This window comes from Vidua chalybeata, chromosome 1, assembly GCF_026979565.1.
Source record: "Vidua chalybeata isolate OUT-0048 chromosome 1, bVidCha1 merged haplotype, whole genome shotgun sequence".
NCBI classification, from domain to species: Eukaryota; Metazoa; Chordata; class Aves; order Passeriformes; family Viduidae; genus Vidua; species Vidua chalybeata.
The window spans coordinates 42775979-42794355 of record NC_071530.1 but is presented as its reverse complement, the minus strand read 5'-3'; the positions used below and the strand labels follow the sequence as shown (position 1 = coordinate 42794355).

The 18377-nt window shown below is 43.8% G+C and overlaps 2 protein-coding genes across 6 annotated transcripts in view; one reads left to right on the top strand and one right to left on the bottom strand.

Moving 5' to 3' along the window:
* The window catches only part of CAPN7 (calpain 7), a 32055-nt gene extending 25165 nt beyond the window's left edge, over positions 1–6890 (top strand). For 4 of the 5 annotated variants that reach the window (XM_053957955.1, XM_053954737.1, XM_053955529.1 and 1 more), the window contains 3 exons: positions 1839–1969; positions 3150–3242; positions 3323–6890. In XM_053957955.1, coding sequence (XP_053813930.1) covers positions 1839–1969; positions 3150–3242; positions 3323–3467 — 369 coding nt within the window. In that variant the 3' untranslated portion in view covers positions 3468–6890. The other variant, XM_053956311.1, reaches the window with a different exon arrangement.
* A 1119-nt stretch (positions 6891–8009) lies between these two features.
* The window catches only part of SH3BP5 (SH3 domain binding protein 5), a 51205-nt gene continuing 40837 nt past the window's right edge, over positions 8010–18377 (bottom strand). The window contains exons 6-9 of the mRNA XM_053959194.1: positions 15538–15580; positions 13385–13604; positions 10147–10407; positions 8010–9461 (exon numbers count right to left, since the gene is read on the bottom strand). Coding sequence (XP_053815169.1) covers positions 9280–9461; positions 10147–10407; positions 13385–13604; positions 15538–15580 — 706 coding nt within the window. The 3' untranslated portion in view covers positions 8010–9279. The remainder of the gene's footprint in view (positions 9462–10146; positions 10408–13384; positions 13605–15537; positions 15581–18377) is intronic.

The following is an 18377-nucleotide window of genomic DNA, read 5'->3' as shown; positions in this document are numbered from 1 at the left end:
TGAAAAAGTTCACTAAAACTAGGTCAGAAGCTCAGGCAGTGTTGGGGCCAGCTGCCATTCGTATTTCAGCTGTCAACATGAGCTGAAGTGTAAATATAGCCAAGAGCTCACAGGATAAAGTAACTTGCATGTATTTTCATGTTTTAGCAGTTTTATCCTCAGGAAAGAATAAACCAGCAGCTTTACCACTGTACCTACCATGCATACCCTGGGGAATCCTATTGTAGTCAGAAGTCTTCTGTCCAAACAGCAACTTGTTTAGGAAGAGAGAAACAAGGAAGTTTGAGCCACAGTGGAACAGTCTATTTTCTAGGACACTCGTGCCCGAAGCCCAGGACTGCATTACTTTGCAGTGTGGCCAGGGGGACATGCTGCTTGCAGCTTGGCTCTCGATTTCAGACAATGTTCCATACCAGCTGTTATTACTGGAACAGTCTCTTGAAGCCTGTTCTAGAGAATGGTGAAGTGAATAGAGAGATTCCTGGGAACAGCAAGATGATTTGTTTGGTTCTTCCAAAAAACATTGTCCTGTATAGCTGTTAAAAACTGGGCTTACTTTGAGGAAGTGTTTCAAGAGGTCAAAAACATATTCAAGGTGAAAAGCCTGTTTGAGGAGGGAAATCCATTTTATGTTGTAATATGTTTGAAAAGAGAAATAAGTATGTAGAAAGGAGTTAGAAAACTCCTGTTGATTATTTGACCATGTCTGTCTAGTATGCAAAAAAAAAAAAAAAAAAGTTCTATCTATCCAATGCTAGTTCTGTCTTTAGGATTGAATAGAAAAAGTTAGTTGCTTGTATTTAATGCCTGTTTGATGATCGCTTAGCAGTCATCACACTCAAAAGCAAGCAGAGAACTAAATCACAGTTTAGCAGTAAAAACAAGTTCTGTTAGATGTCCTATACTGGAGTCAAGTGGTCACCTCTGGAGCTCACCAAGCCCTGATGGAATTCCTGGAATTAAGTGCAGCAGAAGTGGAAAAAGGGCTAGAAAGCTCCACAGCACACAGCAGTTTTAGGTTCCTGGGTATAGTAGCATGGTAGGGGGAGAAATTCCCCTTGCTTCCATACTTGCCATGTTTGAGGGGTTTGGGCAGTGATTGGAGAAATTAAATTAAAAGGGAAAATGATGCCCCTTGCTGATTCGACAGAGACAGGAGAGAAGTAACAGGAGAGATGGATCTCAGCTATAAATCTGTGGGAATGCCTGGCATGCCGTATGATCTAACCTTTCAGTTTAATGACTAGCAAGAGGAGCTTGGAAATAGATGGCCTGCTTCTCAAAGTCTGAGCAGCATTTTTCCTCTTGAGTGTCTTTATCCTTGCAGAATTTGTCCTTACGGTTATCTTGTCATTGCAGTGCTGGTTCACAGAGTCAATAGAGGTGATGGACAGGGGTGGAGGCAGAGATCTTTAAAAGCAAAGGTTACCACACTATTCGTGTTGTACTGCCTGTATTGCTGCTGTTTCTCATTTAACCCAACAGAGGAGTGTCTGAGGACAAAAAAGATAAACTGTGTAGTCTAGTAGGCATGGGATAGATAGGAATGTGGGTCTTCTGTTAGCTGCAGTTTGTCACAGTCAGAAACAGTCACTCAGTGCTTGTCTAATGTAAGCTGGAAAAATACGGTACATGTATCAGGGATGTAAGGCTTTGATCAAGGGAGAGGGGGAACTGCACAAGACTTTGTGAATGCTTAACACCATCTTTCACTTCACTTTAAAAATTAGGATAGTCAGTAATATCTAAAGTGAGAGGACCCTCTAGTCTTGTTTGTGTGTGTATATAAGCAATAGAAATCCTCAGGATCTGTTTTCTGTACTTTTGACTTCTTTCAGGTTAATGGACAGTGGAAAGGTCACAGTGCTGGAGGATGTGGAAACTTCAGAGACACCTACAAAAATAACCCCATTTATCAATTCCAGCTAGACAAGAATGGACCATTGCTAATTGAACTACGGGGGCCAAGGTTTGTAGAAAGTAATTATGCTTCAATACAGTGAAGGCATTGCATACCAAAGTGAAAGCTTTGTCAGTATCCCCTTGGGGAGGGTGGGAAGCTCATGGAAAATCCAGAAGACAAAGTGTGGGAGTTGACTCAGATTTACTACTATTTGTTTCTATCTTTACCATCAATAGTGTTTTAAATCTACACATTAACTACTGAGGGAAATCCTTGACCTATAAGGAAAGCAGCAGCCTTAGTTTCTTTTAAGTTTTGGGGTCTGAGCAGAGCTAGGGAAGAAGGTGTAAAGGATTTTTTCTTAAAACTAATTATGATCATAATTCCTTTTTTTTTTTTTTGTAGTAGAGCTAACATGCAAGATACTAAACCCTTACAGCTCTCAAACACCTCTGAAAGTGCATTTACTCTGCTACTAGCAGGCCAGGAGAAGTGCTGGATGTCAATGTCCCATAAAATAGACTTATGCAGGCCAAATTCCTTTGGCACAATTAATGATTACCTCAAAATACCAGTATTCAGTCCTTCTGAATCTCCTGACCTGCAGTCAACTGTTTATCCTTTGCAGAGCTGTACAGTGGGCCCTACAAAATGGCAGAACTTTTCTATCTCTCCCTCCCCTCTTTGAGGAAACTCCTCTCATGAAATGAAGATGAAGGCAGAGGTGTGGCTGCATGGTTCCGTGAATTGAGCAGTTCTTTGTTTGCATTTTTTCCTGCACTTGCACATCATATTTGGGTAGTTTGAAGAACAGGGGCAGTGGTGCCTGTCATATGCATTAACAGGAGCAGATGAAGTATCCCAAGTTGTATTGCAACATGAGAAATTCTGCTGAGGGCACTGACACCGAGTCCTCCAATGGCAATCTGATCACCCTCCCCCAGGATCTCTGCCATGTGGCACAGGAGTGTGTCACAAGCTTAACTACTTGAATTCTGCTTGAGTGTACAGGCAGGCTTCTAGCAGGCATTTCCCTTACAGTCTAGTTCTAAACCTGAACTGAGTTCTCTCTTCCTCCAAATACTACATTCATGTCATGGTAAATTTAACTTAACATTTTTGTCACAAATGTGGCAAAACTTCTAGCTGTCTTTCAGTTATATTGTATAGTTTTTAATAACTAGCCCTCTTCATGATAATCCTGATGACCCAAGTATCTAAAGCAAGTTTGTCATGTCACTTGCAGGCAATACAGCGTTGGTTTTGAACTTGTCACTGTCTCAACAGTGGGAGATCCTGGTTCCTATAGCTTTCAGAAAAAAAGCAGTGGTGACTACAGGTAATATTTAATGAAGTCTGTATAGAGGTTTGAAACATACTTTAGATCCCATTTCTAACAGGTAGTTTTCTTTATCATAGGTGTGGATTTTGCTACTTGGAGGTGGAGAACACATTTGCTGGAGTTTACAACATTATCCCCACGACATTCTTGCCTCAACAAGAGGGGCCTTTTTTCTTAGATTTTAACAGTACTACTCCTCTTAAGGTGTCACAGCTGCAGTGAGGAGACAGAACTGTGCAGTGCTGTTCAAGGGGATGGTTTTGATCTGTCCAACAGCCTGAGAACAGGTGAACCTTTACTACACATGCACAAAAGAAAATTACATCCTGAGTTATAGCAAAATGCATGGAATCACAGATTGCCAGTTTATTGTGGCAGGGAGTTAGCTGTGGGTTTGCTGCTGTGGTCCAGGAGTGAGCACTGTTCAACAGGCTTGGGAATAGGCTAAAATGCATATATTCAAATGAACCAGCAGAACTCAATTTATTGCAGTTTTTCCACACTTTGAATCAAAGTCTAGTGAGTTACAAGAAAAACTAGCATTGAAATTCTTAAAAGTAAACATGTAAGAAAAAAATATTCTTGTGTATTCTGCTTATTCAGTCTCAGGACCAAATAGCTTTTATTACATACTTGTGCTGCTATCTATAATGTTTCAGCACTGAACTGGTTCTCACATCTAAATGTAAATGTACTACTGCTGAGCCAATAGTATTCCATGTGTCATTTTATCTGGAATATGTATATAGGAGTAAAGGAAAAGGAAGGTTCCAGCTTTAGCTATTTCTAAAAGCAAAGCAAGTGCTTTGCTCATGTTATGTGTACCTTGAGAGCTGTTACTTCATATCTGTATGACTTTAGTACATAATACAGAATGAGGTTCTGTGGCTTTCTTCCTGCCATCTGCCAGACCTAGGTTGATCCTGAGGAGCAGGAAGGACAGGAGGTTATCCAGCAGTAGTGATCAGGCAGTGCAGCACAGCTTTCCATGAGCAGTTGTGGAAGGTTTTCATCTGAAGATCCCCTGTAAGATTCACTGTATCTACAGAGAGAGGGTAGTCTCAGTTGCTGGTGCAGGGAGATGGGGAACTGCCCATCATCAGCAACTCAGCAAAGAAATGTTTTATTTTCATCACTTTTGTAAGTATGCGTCATGTAGGGAAGGATCATTTAAACCTCTCTCCCAATACACCACAGCTTTAAGGAATGCACTTGCTGATTCCATTATGCAAGACATCTTTGAAAAAATACTTTTTTCCTTTTAAATTGAAACCAGTGAAGGAATTGAGCACAGGGCCAGTGTCATCAATAGAAGCAAGTAGTGGAGGTGGGATTAATGCAGAACAAGTTATTTTTTTAGAAGACCCCCCCCACATGTGTTCTTCCTCTAGATCTGTATAAATTGTATCTGAAAAGGATTCAAGATGAGAAGTTTTTATTTAATACCAACTGCCTCACAGATCCTGAAATAGATTAAATTTTGTCATTTTTACAAAATATACAATATTTCACAGTTGGGGGAGAGGGTATTTTTAAAACAGCCATGGGAATTTTGCTGCCATTCACACTGGTTTGGCAGTTTTCCAAGCAAAAAGGTAGCATTTGAATCTTGCTTTAGATTACAGGTGTCACTTGGCCATTGGGAAACTGAACACACATTCTACAGTAGCACCAGAAATTGCTGTGGGCTAAAATTATTCCTACAAAAATCTGCTATTAGTCCTCTCCAGAAAGTAGTACCTTTTATTCTGTTTCCTTCATCAGACAGCTGCTAAACAAGTGTCTGGCACTGAAAGGGCAGGGATAGTTCCTGCCTTGGAAAGCACATGCCTTGCTGACTGCAGTTCTCTGAGACTATCTGAGCTAGGGAATTTGTGACAAGTTTGTCACAGAGTGACTTACCTTCTTTTGCAGGCAAGTTTTTGATGTTTAGTGCAATAAATCAACAGAAGAAACAGCATGGGTGCAAGCTGAGAAGAAACCAGATTAGGTTCTCTGTGGTTATGCTTGGCTTTTGGAGTATGTGCCAAGGACTGCTTCATCCCTAAAATATGAACATTTCATTCAGCTCCCATTTTCCCTACAGATTTCTGTTAAGTTTTTAGCTGAGGCTAAACCAGAGTAGCAGTGGAGTGCTCCATGTGTCTTATCACCTCTAAAGTTTGAGGTAGTCAGGAAGTATGAACTGAGTATCTTTTTGGCAGTACAAAAGGCAGATGCCAGAAGTGCCAGTTTTCAGCACCAATTTCTTGCACATTCTCTGCTGTTTGAGATCAAGCTGGTAGACTTGCCTACAGGAAAATCTGTTGTTCTTCAGTAGTTGGTTTCTACTCGACAGGAAGGAGTTTTTCTTTCTCTTTCCCCCTGAGCACAAGTTAGTGCCAAAGCTTATGCTGCATGAAATAAGCAGAAGGCTCAGCTTCCGTACTGTGCTGAACTTAAAGTGAACTGAACTGAAAAGTAAAAAATGTACTCACTTTCCTAATGCCAGGCAAAGACATTAAGGCCAAAGGATCCTGTCCCCACCAGGATATGCCAATATTTCTTACACCTTCAGAACAGTCAGTGGATTGGGCTCACCCCCATTAGTGCACAGGACTTAAGTTTACTGTCAATCTTATATATATATATATATATATAAAGCAAATTCTATTCAAATATTGCATCTGCATAGGCTGCTAGAATGCCATCACTGTGCATTTCCCTTCAGATATAGGACAGAACACTCAGGTGAAGTATTTAAGAGGTACTACTAAATATCCATATGAATTGCAGCCTAGGGATTCTGGTTATGGCAAATTTATTTTACAACAAAATTTTCTTGCCCTTTTTTTCTTAAGAAAAAACATTGATGTAAGCATTTAGGATTTGCTTTAGTATTTTCTGTCAAATATATACTTTTATATATTTTCCACAAGTAAGTCTGGAAAAACAATTGCAAAGTGAACTGATCCTTAAATTTTAACACAGACTTAGACAACTAAGTTAAGCTTTTCTTTCCCCTGTACTGTTTAGCATTTTTTGAGCCATATGACAGAGAACATAGTTTGTTCTGTTAGGAAGACAGAGGTTAGCCCTTGGTTGATCCAATCTCTCAGTTCTCAAAGATGCAGTGAGACATAGTACCATGGATGAATGCTATCAACAGCTTCTATCCCAACTGCCCCAGACCGTGAGTCTGAGTTCAGTCCTAGTCTCCTGCTGCAAGCTTCATGTAACTCTTTTGTACAATAATTATGCATTTAACCACACAATCTCTGCAGCCTTTGAACAGCCACCTATTTAGAACTAAGTTTGTGTACATACAGTAGAGGTTTTCATCGCTTCATCTAAAAGGACACTGAAATTGTTTGATAATACCAAAGAGAAGTAGAACTCCTAGGTTAATATTTGCTTTATACATTCTCACATCAGGGCAGATGAAGCAATCATGTATACTTTGATACACCAGAGGCTTATTTTTATACCCATGAAGGCAGCTACCATCAAGTTACACTTCAGAATCCATGAAGAGCTTAAGTAAAAAGTAACTGGAGAAAGCTTGTTCATTTGCTTGTACTACATAGCAATGTGTGTTCATTTAAGTCTGTCATATTTATAATTATGGCTTTTATGAAGTTTAAAATAAAATGAGTTTTCCATTAATTTATTAGACACACAGTTCTGCCTGTTTGCTTACACATTTGAAGGGTGTTTTACCTGCCAAGTCCGGGGCTCACCAAAGGAGGAATGCTGCACTGTGATCTTTCAGCAACTCTTGCAGCAGGGTGGTAGAAAAGGAAGGGCAGAGTGGGTTCCACACCCTTTCAAACTTCCAAATCAGTGGTTTACCCAGCTGGGAGCTGAACCCAACCAGGACATAGCCAAGGCCACACACACACACACACACAAAATTAATTCATTGCACCCAAGTGAGGGAAGTTTGGGTGTCCAGTTGAAACTGGCAAGATGAGAAGAAATTTGATAACAAGAGAGGTTAAAAAAATAAAAGGGGAAAAAAAATCACCACCAAAACAACCATTCAAAGAACCCAAGAAAATATAACAAGTGTTGACTGGGAGGTCCGCAAAAATGAGATTCAATCACAAAGACCTCTGCCAGTTTTTCTAACGAAATGCAGCACAGACAATAGCTCAGCTATGAAAGTGTAAGTAAAAACACTTAATACAACGTGGCACTCCTGTACTGCTTTTCATATTTAATACTGTCTATCCCAACTTCTTCCCAGGTAATGGTCACATCAGAAGTTGGAACCACAGATTTCTTTCCTAAGCATTTTCTGGGCCTGGGAACTGCTGGCAGTGAAAGGTTTCAGCCTTAAAGTCTTCAGAAGATGCAAATATATAAATGTCTAACACAGTTACAGCTTAACAGCTATAATGTGATGAATCTATTTTTCTATGAAAACAAGATTCTTTGCCTCCAATTCTGCACGGCTTTACAGCAAATTTCAGCAGCATTAGGTACAGAGCAGCATTATGTAACAGAATACCTCCCTCCTCCTGCACACTAAGGAGGTTTTGGAGAGCCTGACTGAAGCTCTGGTCTTATGGCACAGTTCAGAATAAAAAGTGAGCCATGCATGCAGGGATTTGGCAAGCTGGAAAGAGGCACCAGTTGCTCATGTATCGCAATGGATTCTAACACCAGTGCAACCTCAGCCTGCAGTCTTCACCTGGAAGTGGATATTTGAAGGCTAAACTTGCTGTGGGAGAAGGTTGGTTCCTAGCACTTGAGATAAACTTCACTTGCACAGACTCAAAATGTGGAAAACAAAAATGTTTACTGTAGTGTGAAGAATTTTACATTAACTTTGAGAATAGATACACAAGCTGTAGCAGGGATGAAATACAACAGGACTGCAAAAACAGAATAGAAAATACTGTGGGCAATACTAAGATTCCCATCAAATTAACAATATAAACTGACATTTTAGAGAAAATGGTGCTTTCAGAAATGCTTAGTCACCAAAACTGAAGAGTCCTAGGATTTTTACTACCACTTATTAGCATAATTATCAGACACTACTACTGCCTAACAGCTGCTGGCAAAACATGCCCTCTGCCCTTTCTAGTTTTATTGAATGCTTTGTCCAGGGCATACTAAAATCCCAAGTCCCTTTGACAGTTATAAACCCCCACACAGTACAACCTACAGAGAAGCTTAAGAACACACTGTCAATCTACACTGGCAATTCCTTTTCTTCATGCATATTTCAAGGGAAAACCCCTTATCATAATCATCCTGAAAACATCTATGATTCCCATTTTTGAGGAAAAAAAAACAAAAAACACTTAAAGTGCTGAAAAATAATTCTTCACTTCTCAGGGAAGCAGAAGGGCAAGGGGCCAATCAACTCTTTTTTGGTCACTGGAATCACCTGCAGAGTCCAAGCCAGACTCAGGAAGGTGTCTAGAAAGGGCCTCCCACTGCTGGGCGTTAACATTCCCTTCCTGTCATCCATCTGTTTTATAGGCTTTTAGAGACATGACTAATTTTATCCTTTCTGTGAGCACCAAGGGAAGAGTGAAGGCTTTCAGACCCCACACATGCAACAGCTTTCCTGCATACAAAATATTTCTACAGTTTCAGCATAATACAGACCAATACAGATGTTTAAAGGTTATGCCACCTGTACTCAAGAGATTGGTTGTATCCAAAGATTTCATTCTACAAAACCGAAGCCAAACCACTCTCTGCAAAAGTCTGGCTTGAATTTCAATGCCCGGCTGGCATGAATTTACATGGGAACATTACTAGTTATTGCTTCAGCCAGGCTGCTACAAAACAATTTACAAAGTCTGTGAAATATGAGCACAGCTTAAACATTTGATAACTCGTCCGGCCTACAAAGGATTTACTGAATAAAAACTTCAGCCCTCCACATCAGTTAAACTTCTTAGTGCATTTTTAAATTCTCAGAGTAAACGCTTAAGATTTGGCATATATTATTGGCACAACGTTCTTCAAACACTTAGAAGTTCATGTATAAATATTTAGACTTCCATTATTCAGGACGGGGCACGAGAAGGCCTCAGCCAATCTGGGCAGCTTTCCTGCCCGCGCATATTCCCTCTTTGATTTTCATGCACTGAAGGGAGAGCTGCTTCATTCGGTTATCCAGAGCCAGCCCTTCAGTGGAGCTGCTCCTGGTGCTGCTCCTATTCTTGTTCACTCTGTCGCTTGTCTTGTTCTCAGCACCTTCTGCCCTATCCCCTGCAAAGAAAGGATTAAACTGAATGTTAAAACCCAGATTTCATTCTGCAAGTTAAACTTCAAGCAGGTGCCTCTGCAGCCTCCTTTGCCAAAGCACACAGAAATTACAGAAGCAGGAGCAAGATGCTTTAGCAAAACTAAGTTGGCCTTCCAAGCCATGCTCATCTTGGGCACTGCATCAGCAAATTAGTGAGAACAGCCTTAAAATGGAGCAGACAAGGGCAGTGATAATCCTCTAGTCTGAATTAGTCAGCCAGGGCTGGCAGAGCCTGCATGAAGCTCCTTCTGGCATGTTATTTTTTGTGGGGATTTTAGTTTGGTTTTTTTCCCCCTGGAGAGCAAGATTTTCAAAAAGCGGGACAGTAATTTACATAAATAAACTCAGATTTTCCTCCAAATAAATGTAGCATGAGAATCCCCCTGATCACTTATTTAGTGAGAAATCTCAAACCCCTGCACTAAGACAGAACTGGGGAATGTTCCCAGCCAGGAGAACAGTAATGAATACATTACAGACATCGCTGTTGACTTTGAGATACAGGGCCTTCCACAATTGCATTCCCCAAAGAAGCACCCAGCAGCTCTGAGCATTCCCTGGCATATGCCTAGGGGAGCTGGGAAGGTTTTCCTGCTCCCTTTATGAAGCTGAAGAACACTGGCCCAGGGTGTATCCAGCTGTGCATACCTCTTTCATCTTCACACTCAGGGGAGGAGGCCCCACTGCATTCGCTCCGGGGGCCCAGGACAGGGAAGATCATCCCAAACTCAGAGAGGGAGACAGGGCTGGGCAGATCCAGGCTTCCAGGTCGTGTCACTGGAGGACACTGAGTGGGCACCTCACAGGGACTTGTAGGACCAGAGCTGAAGCTCGACACTGACTGAGTTTCTGAGTCTTCTTCAGACACAAAGCTGCTGCCGTTATCATCCTCAAATACTTCTGAAGCCACTGCAATGTTCAAAGAATATTCCAGTTAGTAATTCAGCCTCCCCTCCTGCACCTTCCCAGGCAAAGGCAGTTTTTCAGGTTTGCATCTTCCATACACGGACACAACTGCTGACCCATGGGCTGCCCCCTCTGTTTTTCTGCCCCCTGTGCAAAGCCTTAGCCTGGTTCTGCTCTGGGCAACAGCACACCTGCCAGCCAGGCCCTGCAAGGCCAGCTCTGCAGTAGCTACTGCTCCTCATGCCAAGAAGCTCTTGGATTTTTACTGGCCCTGCTGGCCTTGTTCATTTGTGGTCTTCAGTAGACAACTTAGGTTACAGCCTAATTCCCTGTGTCTGCCTCCCCTAGCACTATTTTGATCCCTGTGCAGCCTCCTGGTTATTTTAAGATGCTAGTTAGAAAGACACAGGTCCCAAGATTTCTTTTTGAATGAGGATCACCAAACAACACCAAGTTACAAAAAAAAAAAATTATTTTCCCTGCTTGTGTTTGCTCAGATCTGAATTCTAAATAAAGCAAACCTGCTCTAAACTGTCTGGATTAAGCTGCAGGGTAATTATGAACAACCAGAGGAAAAAGCCACTAAAGAAGGCTCCATTTTGTGCAACACAAGGGTGTAGATTTTGCTGAAATTCAACACACTTCAGAGGCTCACTGCAGGATGGGGACCAAAGAATTCTGCACACAAGAAGTCACACTGGGATCAGAAGCTTCTCTATACACATCAGCCTCTATACCACACAAGGGTGTGCTGGAATCACACTGGCCTGAAGAAGTCCCAGACACAGCAAGACATCCACAGTGACCTGAGGTTATCTTCAATTCCTCCTCCTTGTGATTCCTGCCATTGTTAGCAAGGCTCAGAATCACCTTGGAAGAGCAGCAGGGGCAAAGCAGCAGCGTTAACAAAATGGCTCAAAGGAAAAGCTTCAAAGAAGTTCTCCTGCCACCTTGGCAGCCTGGGGCTTGCAGGCACCACTTGGACACAAAGGTGCCAACAGAGGTTGCCATTTTTATGGCAGAGATGTTCAGCCTCTTTCTGATGGACTTGCAGATTGCAGAACTGCACTTACACATTGCAAAATTGGCCCAAAAAGCTTCAAACATAAAATGGATAACAACACTATCCACCTTCCTGAGTCCTCTCCAGGGCACTTCATACTCAGAGACAGCTTTTCTTATGGTTTGGGTTTTCTTGTTTTGTTTTTAATGAAGTCAAATCTAGAGACTGGAGAGGGGCCTTTCTTCTCACTTGCTGCGTTTCATCAATATATGGTGAGCAGTAAAACTCCTGCTGATGACGAGGTATTTTATCCAACTCCGGCAGACAGAAATCAAGATATAAAAAGACCTTGGTGGAAACCTTCCCCCACATTACAATGATAACTTAATCCAGGCTATTTCATTATTTAATCCAGGCTGCTAGTCCTGCCCTTTCATAACCCACTTCTGTGTTGGCACCAGACACAAGCTGATGTCCTTCCACTCTTGCCAGCCTGTGCAATTCAAAGAGAGGGATGAGCCCACACTGCTGGTCCTTGCCTGCAGCCTCAGCAGCAGCCAGGGGAGCCAGCAACTAATACTAATTAACATTAGCTTTCTTGGCTCTTTCTGCCTCCATATCCAAGTCTCTGAACTCCTTCAGCGCAAAATTCCCTAAAACTCCGTTATACCTAAGGCTTTCAGGAGGCCTTCTGCATGAGATGGGGAACTTGCAGGTATCTCAAAGAGGCAATTTCTGCCTAGGTTACAAAAGGTCCACCTCAGGAATTAAGGGTGGCAGAAGATAAGCAGCCATACTGAAACTTGGCTGCATCAGCTGTCCAGACACAGCATTCCCTTGCTGTTGCAACTCAGGTCCCAGCTGCACAGTACTGAGTGAGAGCTCCAACACAATGTGCAGAAACTCCTGCCATTGCAGAGGGTGGAGGCCAGCCCAGGGCTGCCTCCCAGCTCCCACAGCTCACAGAAGGCTGTACCATGGACCTACACAGCCTCAGTGCCAGTACACACTGGTGTTTATGGGGAAATTGCATCTTCTGCCTTTGGGCACCAGGATTGTGCAATCATGAACTCCTGCAATCCTGACCTAGACTCTTCCCTGCAGAAACATAGCTGAAATACAAATTAAACTGGAATTTGTGGGACTGGGCAGCAAAAGAAGACTTTCTGCATCAAGAAGGGGGAAGAGTGTCCAGGAAGGAGGCAAAAGTAGGCTACGTGTAATGTCCATCTTATCTACTTTCACCCAGAGCCAGGACAAATGCAAACTCACCATACACAGACTTTGCAACACAAGGTCCTCATGTGCCACCAGAAAGCAGAGTTTAGCTTGCTTGTTTGGAGCTTCCTTGGAGGTTGTTGCTGTCACACATTTTTCCTACAGAGCTTCTCAGCACACTGCAGCAGCATATTGCTGCTTTTTCACAGCACACATGCTCTGCTGAAATCACACCTTGGCAAAAGACTCTGCAGCACAAAGGAGCTTATCCTTACACACTTCCCTGTGAGCATCACGCCTTTCTGTACTACTGTAGCCACAACTTTAGCTCCCTCTACCACAGGCCCAGCACTGGAAGACAAGCACTTGATCCAGAAGGTCTGTGCCCAGATTGGCAGAATGGTCTGCCAGAACCTGCAACCACCCCAGGTGAGTCACTGCCAGCAGCACCACTGGTGTAAAATTAGACACATGCTTGGGAGTGTGTTAATTTTGCTCCTTTCATACAGCACAGTGCAAAAAACTACAGGGATGTTAAGGGAATGGCTGATGCACTTTAACTCATTACCCTTTCCCTTGAAAACTGGCAATTAAAGAATGTAATCAACTCCTGCAATAACAAGAAGCATCACAACTTAGCCACAGTCCCACAACAGCCAGCAAATTTCAAAACTGCAGAATACACAGAACAATCCTAACGTCAGCATTTCTTACAATGCCCACGGGACGTTCCCAAGCACAAAAGTGCTCTGTACTCACTGGAGACGGTGTCTGACTCTGGTTTGCTCGCTGACAGGTCTTCCACAGAGGTGTTGCTCCCCTCAGCACCCACACCACATCCTCGGGGACCCATGGCAGTGGACCTTCTCCTCTCATGAATCTCATCTGAGATCATCTCCAGATTTTTCAAGGCAGTCTTATACTCTCCCTTTGCCAGGGCCAGTTTGGCCTGCAGGTCATCCACTGTTTTCTTCAGTTGCTAACAAGGCAGACAGGTATTAGATGGACCTTCACTACAAACAAGGCACAGCACACAGTTCCCTGTTACATGCCCACATGCCTTGGCTGTGCAAAGGCAAGCACAAACCAGGGCTGGTATCTAGGGGATGGGAAAGTTCAGAACTCAGAAACACCCTGGCCCAAGCAGTGCCACTTGTGAAGGAGACAACAGCAAAGCAAACCATGGGAGCCAGGGGCTCGAACTGCCTCTGGAGTGTGGTTGTAGACCCTGGCTAAGCACAGAGCAGAAGCCCTGTTAAGATGTGAGCATGTAAGATCTCTCCTTAACAGGAAAGCAGCTCTCAGCTATGTCACTGCTTATCCCAGAACCATCCCTAAGGGTTGCTACAGCCCTGGTCTGCAGAGCACAGCAGGGCTGGGGGTCAGCCTTGAGGGGGCTGAGCCTCACTCTCTGCTGAACACCAAACCTGTCACTTCTGCTCACTAAACCTGCAGAGCAGAAAGCAGCAAACCTCAAACCCTGACAGCTGTAATACAGCAGTTCCTGTGCCCCCAGGCACAAACACCACCCTACAGCAAGGGCCAGAAGTGTTGTGCATCCTATTTCCCAAAGGGGAAACACTGCTTGTGTGTCTGTAGTTCTCTCAATGCCTGCTTTTAATACCAAAAAAAAAAAAAAAAAAAAAAAAAAAAAAAATCTGTGCTTTTTCATACAGTTTACACAATCACCTTGCTTCAGGAAAGCACTGAGCAGCTGCCATGGAGAAGCAACAGGCCCACAAACGGTACGCCTTTGCCCATGGAAAAAAGGGAATTTCTCAAAAGATGCTTCTAGGCAGCAGGGATTATTGGCCTGGCACCCAGCCCAGGGCAGGCAAGGGTTCCAATTGATGCAGCAGCAGCTGCAGGCAGGCAAGGCAGCGGAGGAGAACACACCCAAGCCTGGAACCTGGCAAAAAAAAAGGTGCACACCAGAGTCTCTGAGGCTTACAAAATGCTGTTAAATCTCAAGCAAGAAAGGGCTCACAAAACCTTGCACCCCTGACAAGGAATGGGAATCCTTTTCTAGCTAGGGTCCAACTGACCCAGCACCCCACTGAAGCCTTCCTGCACCCATGGCGAGCAGTCCAAGGCAATGTGCTCCACTCAAGCCCTGTGCCCATCCCACACAACAACAGCACCAGTCACTACCCTGCAACTGTGAGGAGCCAGGCTCCCCACTTTGGGGGCCACATGCAGCAAAAGTCACTCGAGCAGCAGGAGAGTGATTCTTCCATTTGAATTTGTAGGGCTGTTCTGCCCTCCCATCCCTAGCAGCTCCAAGACTGGCTGTAACAGCAGGGATTACCATCCCACACAGAACTGCCATGCCCACCCCAGAGCCACTGTGCCCTGCAAGGCATGTGCTGTGCCCAAACACTGGCCAGACATCGCTGCACCACACAGAATGCAGTGCAGAGATGCCAAAAAGGCCTGGAAGCCTATCCAGCCAAATCCCAAATCCCTCTTATGCCAAACCCCAAATCAGAAATTCACATCTGCATGATATTTGAGCACTACAAGCAGGTTACTTATTCTGTTAATTGATCCAGCCCGTGAACATAAAGGGGCATCCCAAGCACAGTTAAACTGTCTGAAGCACAAAACATAGGGGGAAGAAAAATGAAACCCACAACAAACAAATAAATCCCAGACACATTAAACGACAAGAAACAAAGATAGCCAAACTGTACTCTTTTGGTTCTGACAGAGTTCAAACACTCTTATTTCACACAAGGAAACAAAGACTCTCTTAGTCTTTTATCTTTAAAATGTGCTTAGCAAATTGCTCAAGAGGTTTTGAATTGGTTTTGTATAAAAACACAACATAGTTGTCAGAGCACTTTAGATGTAATTTCAGTATTTACTGTAAGCAGTAAAGAGTTTCAGATGGATCTGAATTACATACGTACCTCTAGTTGGACATAGTACTTCGCCTTGAGTTCAAAATAAGGTCTGTGGAAAAACAAAGAACAGTTGTTTACAATCACTGGGACTGAATGCCATGTACCGGCGTGGGAGTTGCTCTCTTTGTAGCATTAACACAGCTATTTTGTGTATCACTGCAATCCCAGGAGACCACTATCCAGATGATGGAACACCTACACATGCTCTCAGTGTCTCTCTCTTACTCCCTAATGCATCTATTTCTCATGGGTCCTTTGACCTAAATACAAATTGCAAAATTCCAGTTTTTGGAGTTGACAGCATAATTCCTCCAGGCCTAGATTCTGCAAGATATTAAAATGTAACATCCAACTTCAGGCATAGGCATCCTCTCTCTACCCAGCTAATTTCTGAGCCCAGTGCACATGTAAATTCCTACAGAAGGTGAACCTTCTCTGTGTTCAGGTGTGGGGGATGGAGGGGCAGTTCTTGGGTTTTTCAGTGAAGGAGAGGGTGTGAAGAGAGGTCAGAGCACCACACACAAGAGCACAGCACTTCCCAACAGTGGCCCACCAGACACTTCCTAAACTTGCTTAAAAGGTTGCAAGAGGACAGGGGTACAAGAGGTGCAGTACAAAGCCTAGAAACCACTTTCCACCCTCAAAGTTTTGAAGCCCACAAGCCAGTATCATCTGATACAACTCTGAGCAGGAAAAAAAAAATAGCCCTGTCATTTAGCAGGGCTCATTACCTCCTCCCTTCTCAGAAGCTCTCTGGGAAAGTAGCGGAGAGATAAACAAACAGATATGCCTTTACATGAAATAGAATGTGAACTACCCCTGTTTTGTTTCTACCCTGACAGCAAGGCTCTTCTGAGCCCTACTGCAGCTGCATTTTGGACTGTGCACTAGAATTCAGGAGTGCAACTGTGGCTTTCTGATCCTATATTCTTTGAAGGGTTTAATTCACTACATGGTCACAGACAAAATAACTGAGCTGTGTTTCCATTAGAGTAGGTTATTTCCAGCTCTGATATTTTTAAGCACCCTCCCACCATCACCAGGAGCACACAGCCAAGTCTCAATGCTTCCAGTGACAGTGATCCAGCCAAAATGCACCTCTGCCTTCCCTTAGTGGAACATCACCCTGCCAAAGGCTACACAGATGCACCTGCCAGGCCAAATAAAACACTGCAGTTGAGAATTTGGGTCCAACAGATAAAGGACTCCTACAGCCATACCCCAAAGCCATGGTAGCACACAGATACTGACAGAATGGTGTGGCAGGGAAACACGCACAGGGAAAGCAGTGAAACCCACTCACCTCAAATGACCTGATTCTCAACCTTCCTTACCCTGGTGCCAGTTGGGAGGGAACAACCAGCTCAAGTCCTAACTTCCCACCAGCTTCCACAAGCCTTGGGAAAAGTCCCCTCTCTATCAGCGACAAGCACAAGTGTGTTTGCATGGTGCGAAAAAGCAATGCACACATGCACGTGTGTGTACACATAAACACACACCCATGCACACAGGAGCAGGAATGTTTACATGCAACAGGTGAGAAAAACACCACCTCAGCAGCAGAAAGGAAACCACGAGCCTGACATGCAGCAGCTCACACATGAACACTTACGGCTCACACACAGCTGGGCACCTGGTGCCAACAGGAACCAAGACACTGGCAGAGGAGGAACTCCCATGTCCCAGGGTCCCTTCATTCCCTGACATCCATGGCCCTGTAACCACTGAGGGCTGGTCTGTAATTCAGCAGGGCAGGAGAGCCGCTCACTGTGTCCTACAGCACCGGCTGGCTGAGCCAGGGCACTGCACAGACAAAGTGCTTTTCAACTCAGCGACAGGAAGAGTGAAAGGCACTTTGCCCAAGTCACCAGAGCAGAAAGTCACTTCCAAAAACTAGCTAACACAGGCAAGTTCATTATCCTACAGCTCAGAGGCACTGAGCCAGAAGATCTGGTAACTGTTAAGAACATGCAGCCGTATGCACATTCATAGATCACAAGCAAGTAAGCTCCCAAAAACTAAATTAAAAGCAAAACCAAAACAAAACTATCCAATAATCCTTTGCTCATCAACTTTACCCAGCAAATCATCTAAATTACTTTCCTCCAGGATGTCCCAGTCTTGCTTTCAAAATAGTAATGCTTTAAGCATCTTAATCCCAACTGAAGCAAGGAGCAAATGCAAATCACTTTCTGCCCAAAAGAGAGCAACTCATTCAGTGTGTCTATCCACAAGTTTAAAGAGAAGATGAACAAAAGGCCAGAAAGGCCTAAGAGTTACAGCCAGTGCTGCCCCACCACCCAGGGAGGAGGTCAGAGCAGGATGCTGGTGTTAAATCCTTCCTGAAAAGCTAGAGGCCAGTTACACCCTACAATACAAACAGCTGCAAATTCAGCAGCCTCATTTCCCAGTCTCTGTAGCCACTTGACACCACTGATGTTTTCAGCTCAGTTGCAATTTTCCTTGATGTGAAAATTGCAATGCTGGGAGACAACTGACCTTTCCAACATCCCTATGTAGCATAACTTCAAAGACACCCACACCTATTTGTGCCACCAGGCATCTTTCACATCAGTTGGAGGTGGCATTTCTGGACACCCTTTATTAAAGGATCTCCGAAACACCCTACCTAGATGGTTTATGCTGCAATCAGCCCTGCTGTGAGACAAAAGAATACACTGGGATCCTTCCACAGAAGTGGAAACCAGCTTGGCCTGAGGAGAATGACACAACACACCCCTCTGAGGGTAGCTCCAGCAAAGAAATGAAAACGCAGAGGCACGTCACACAAGAGGCAGCTGGGAAACCAGGCTCCACACCATCATAAAAAGCTATGTAGGACCCCA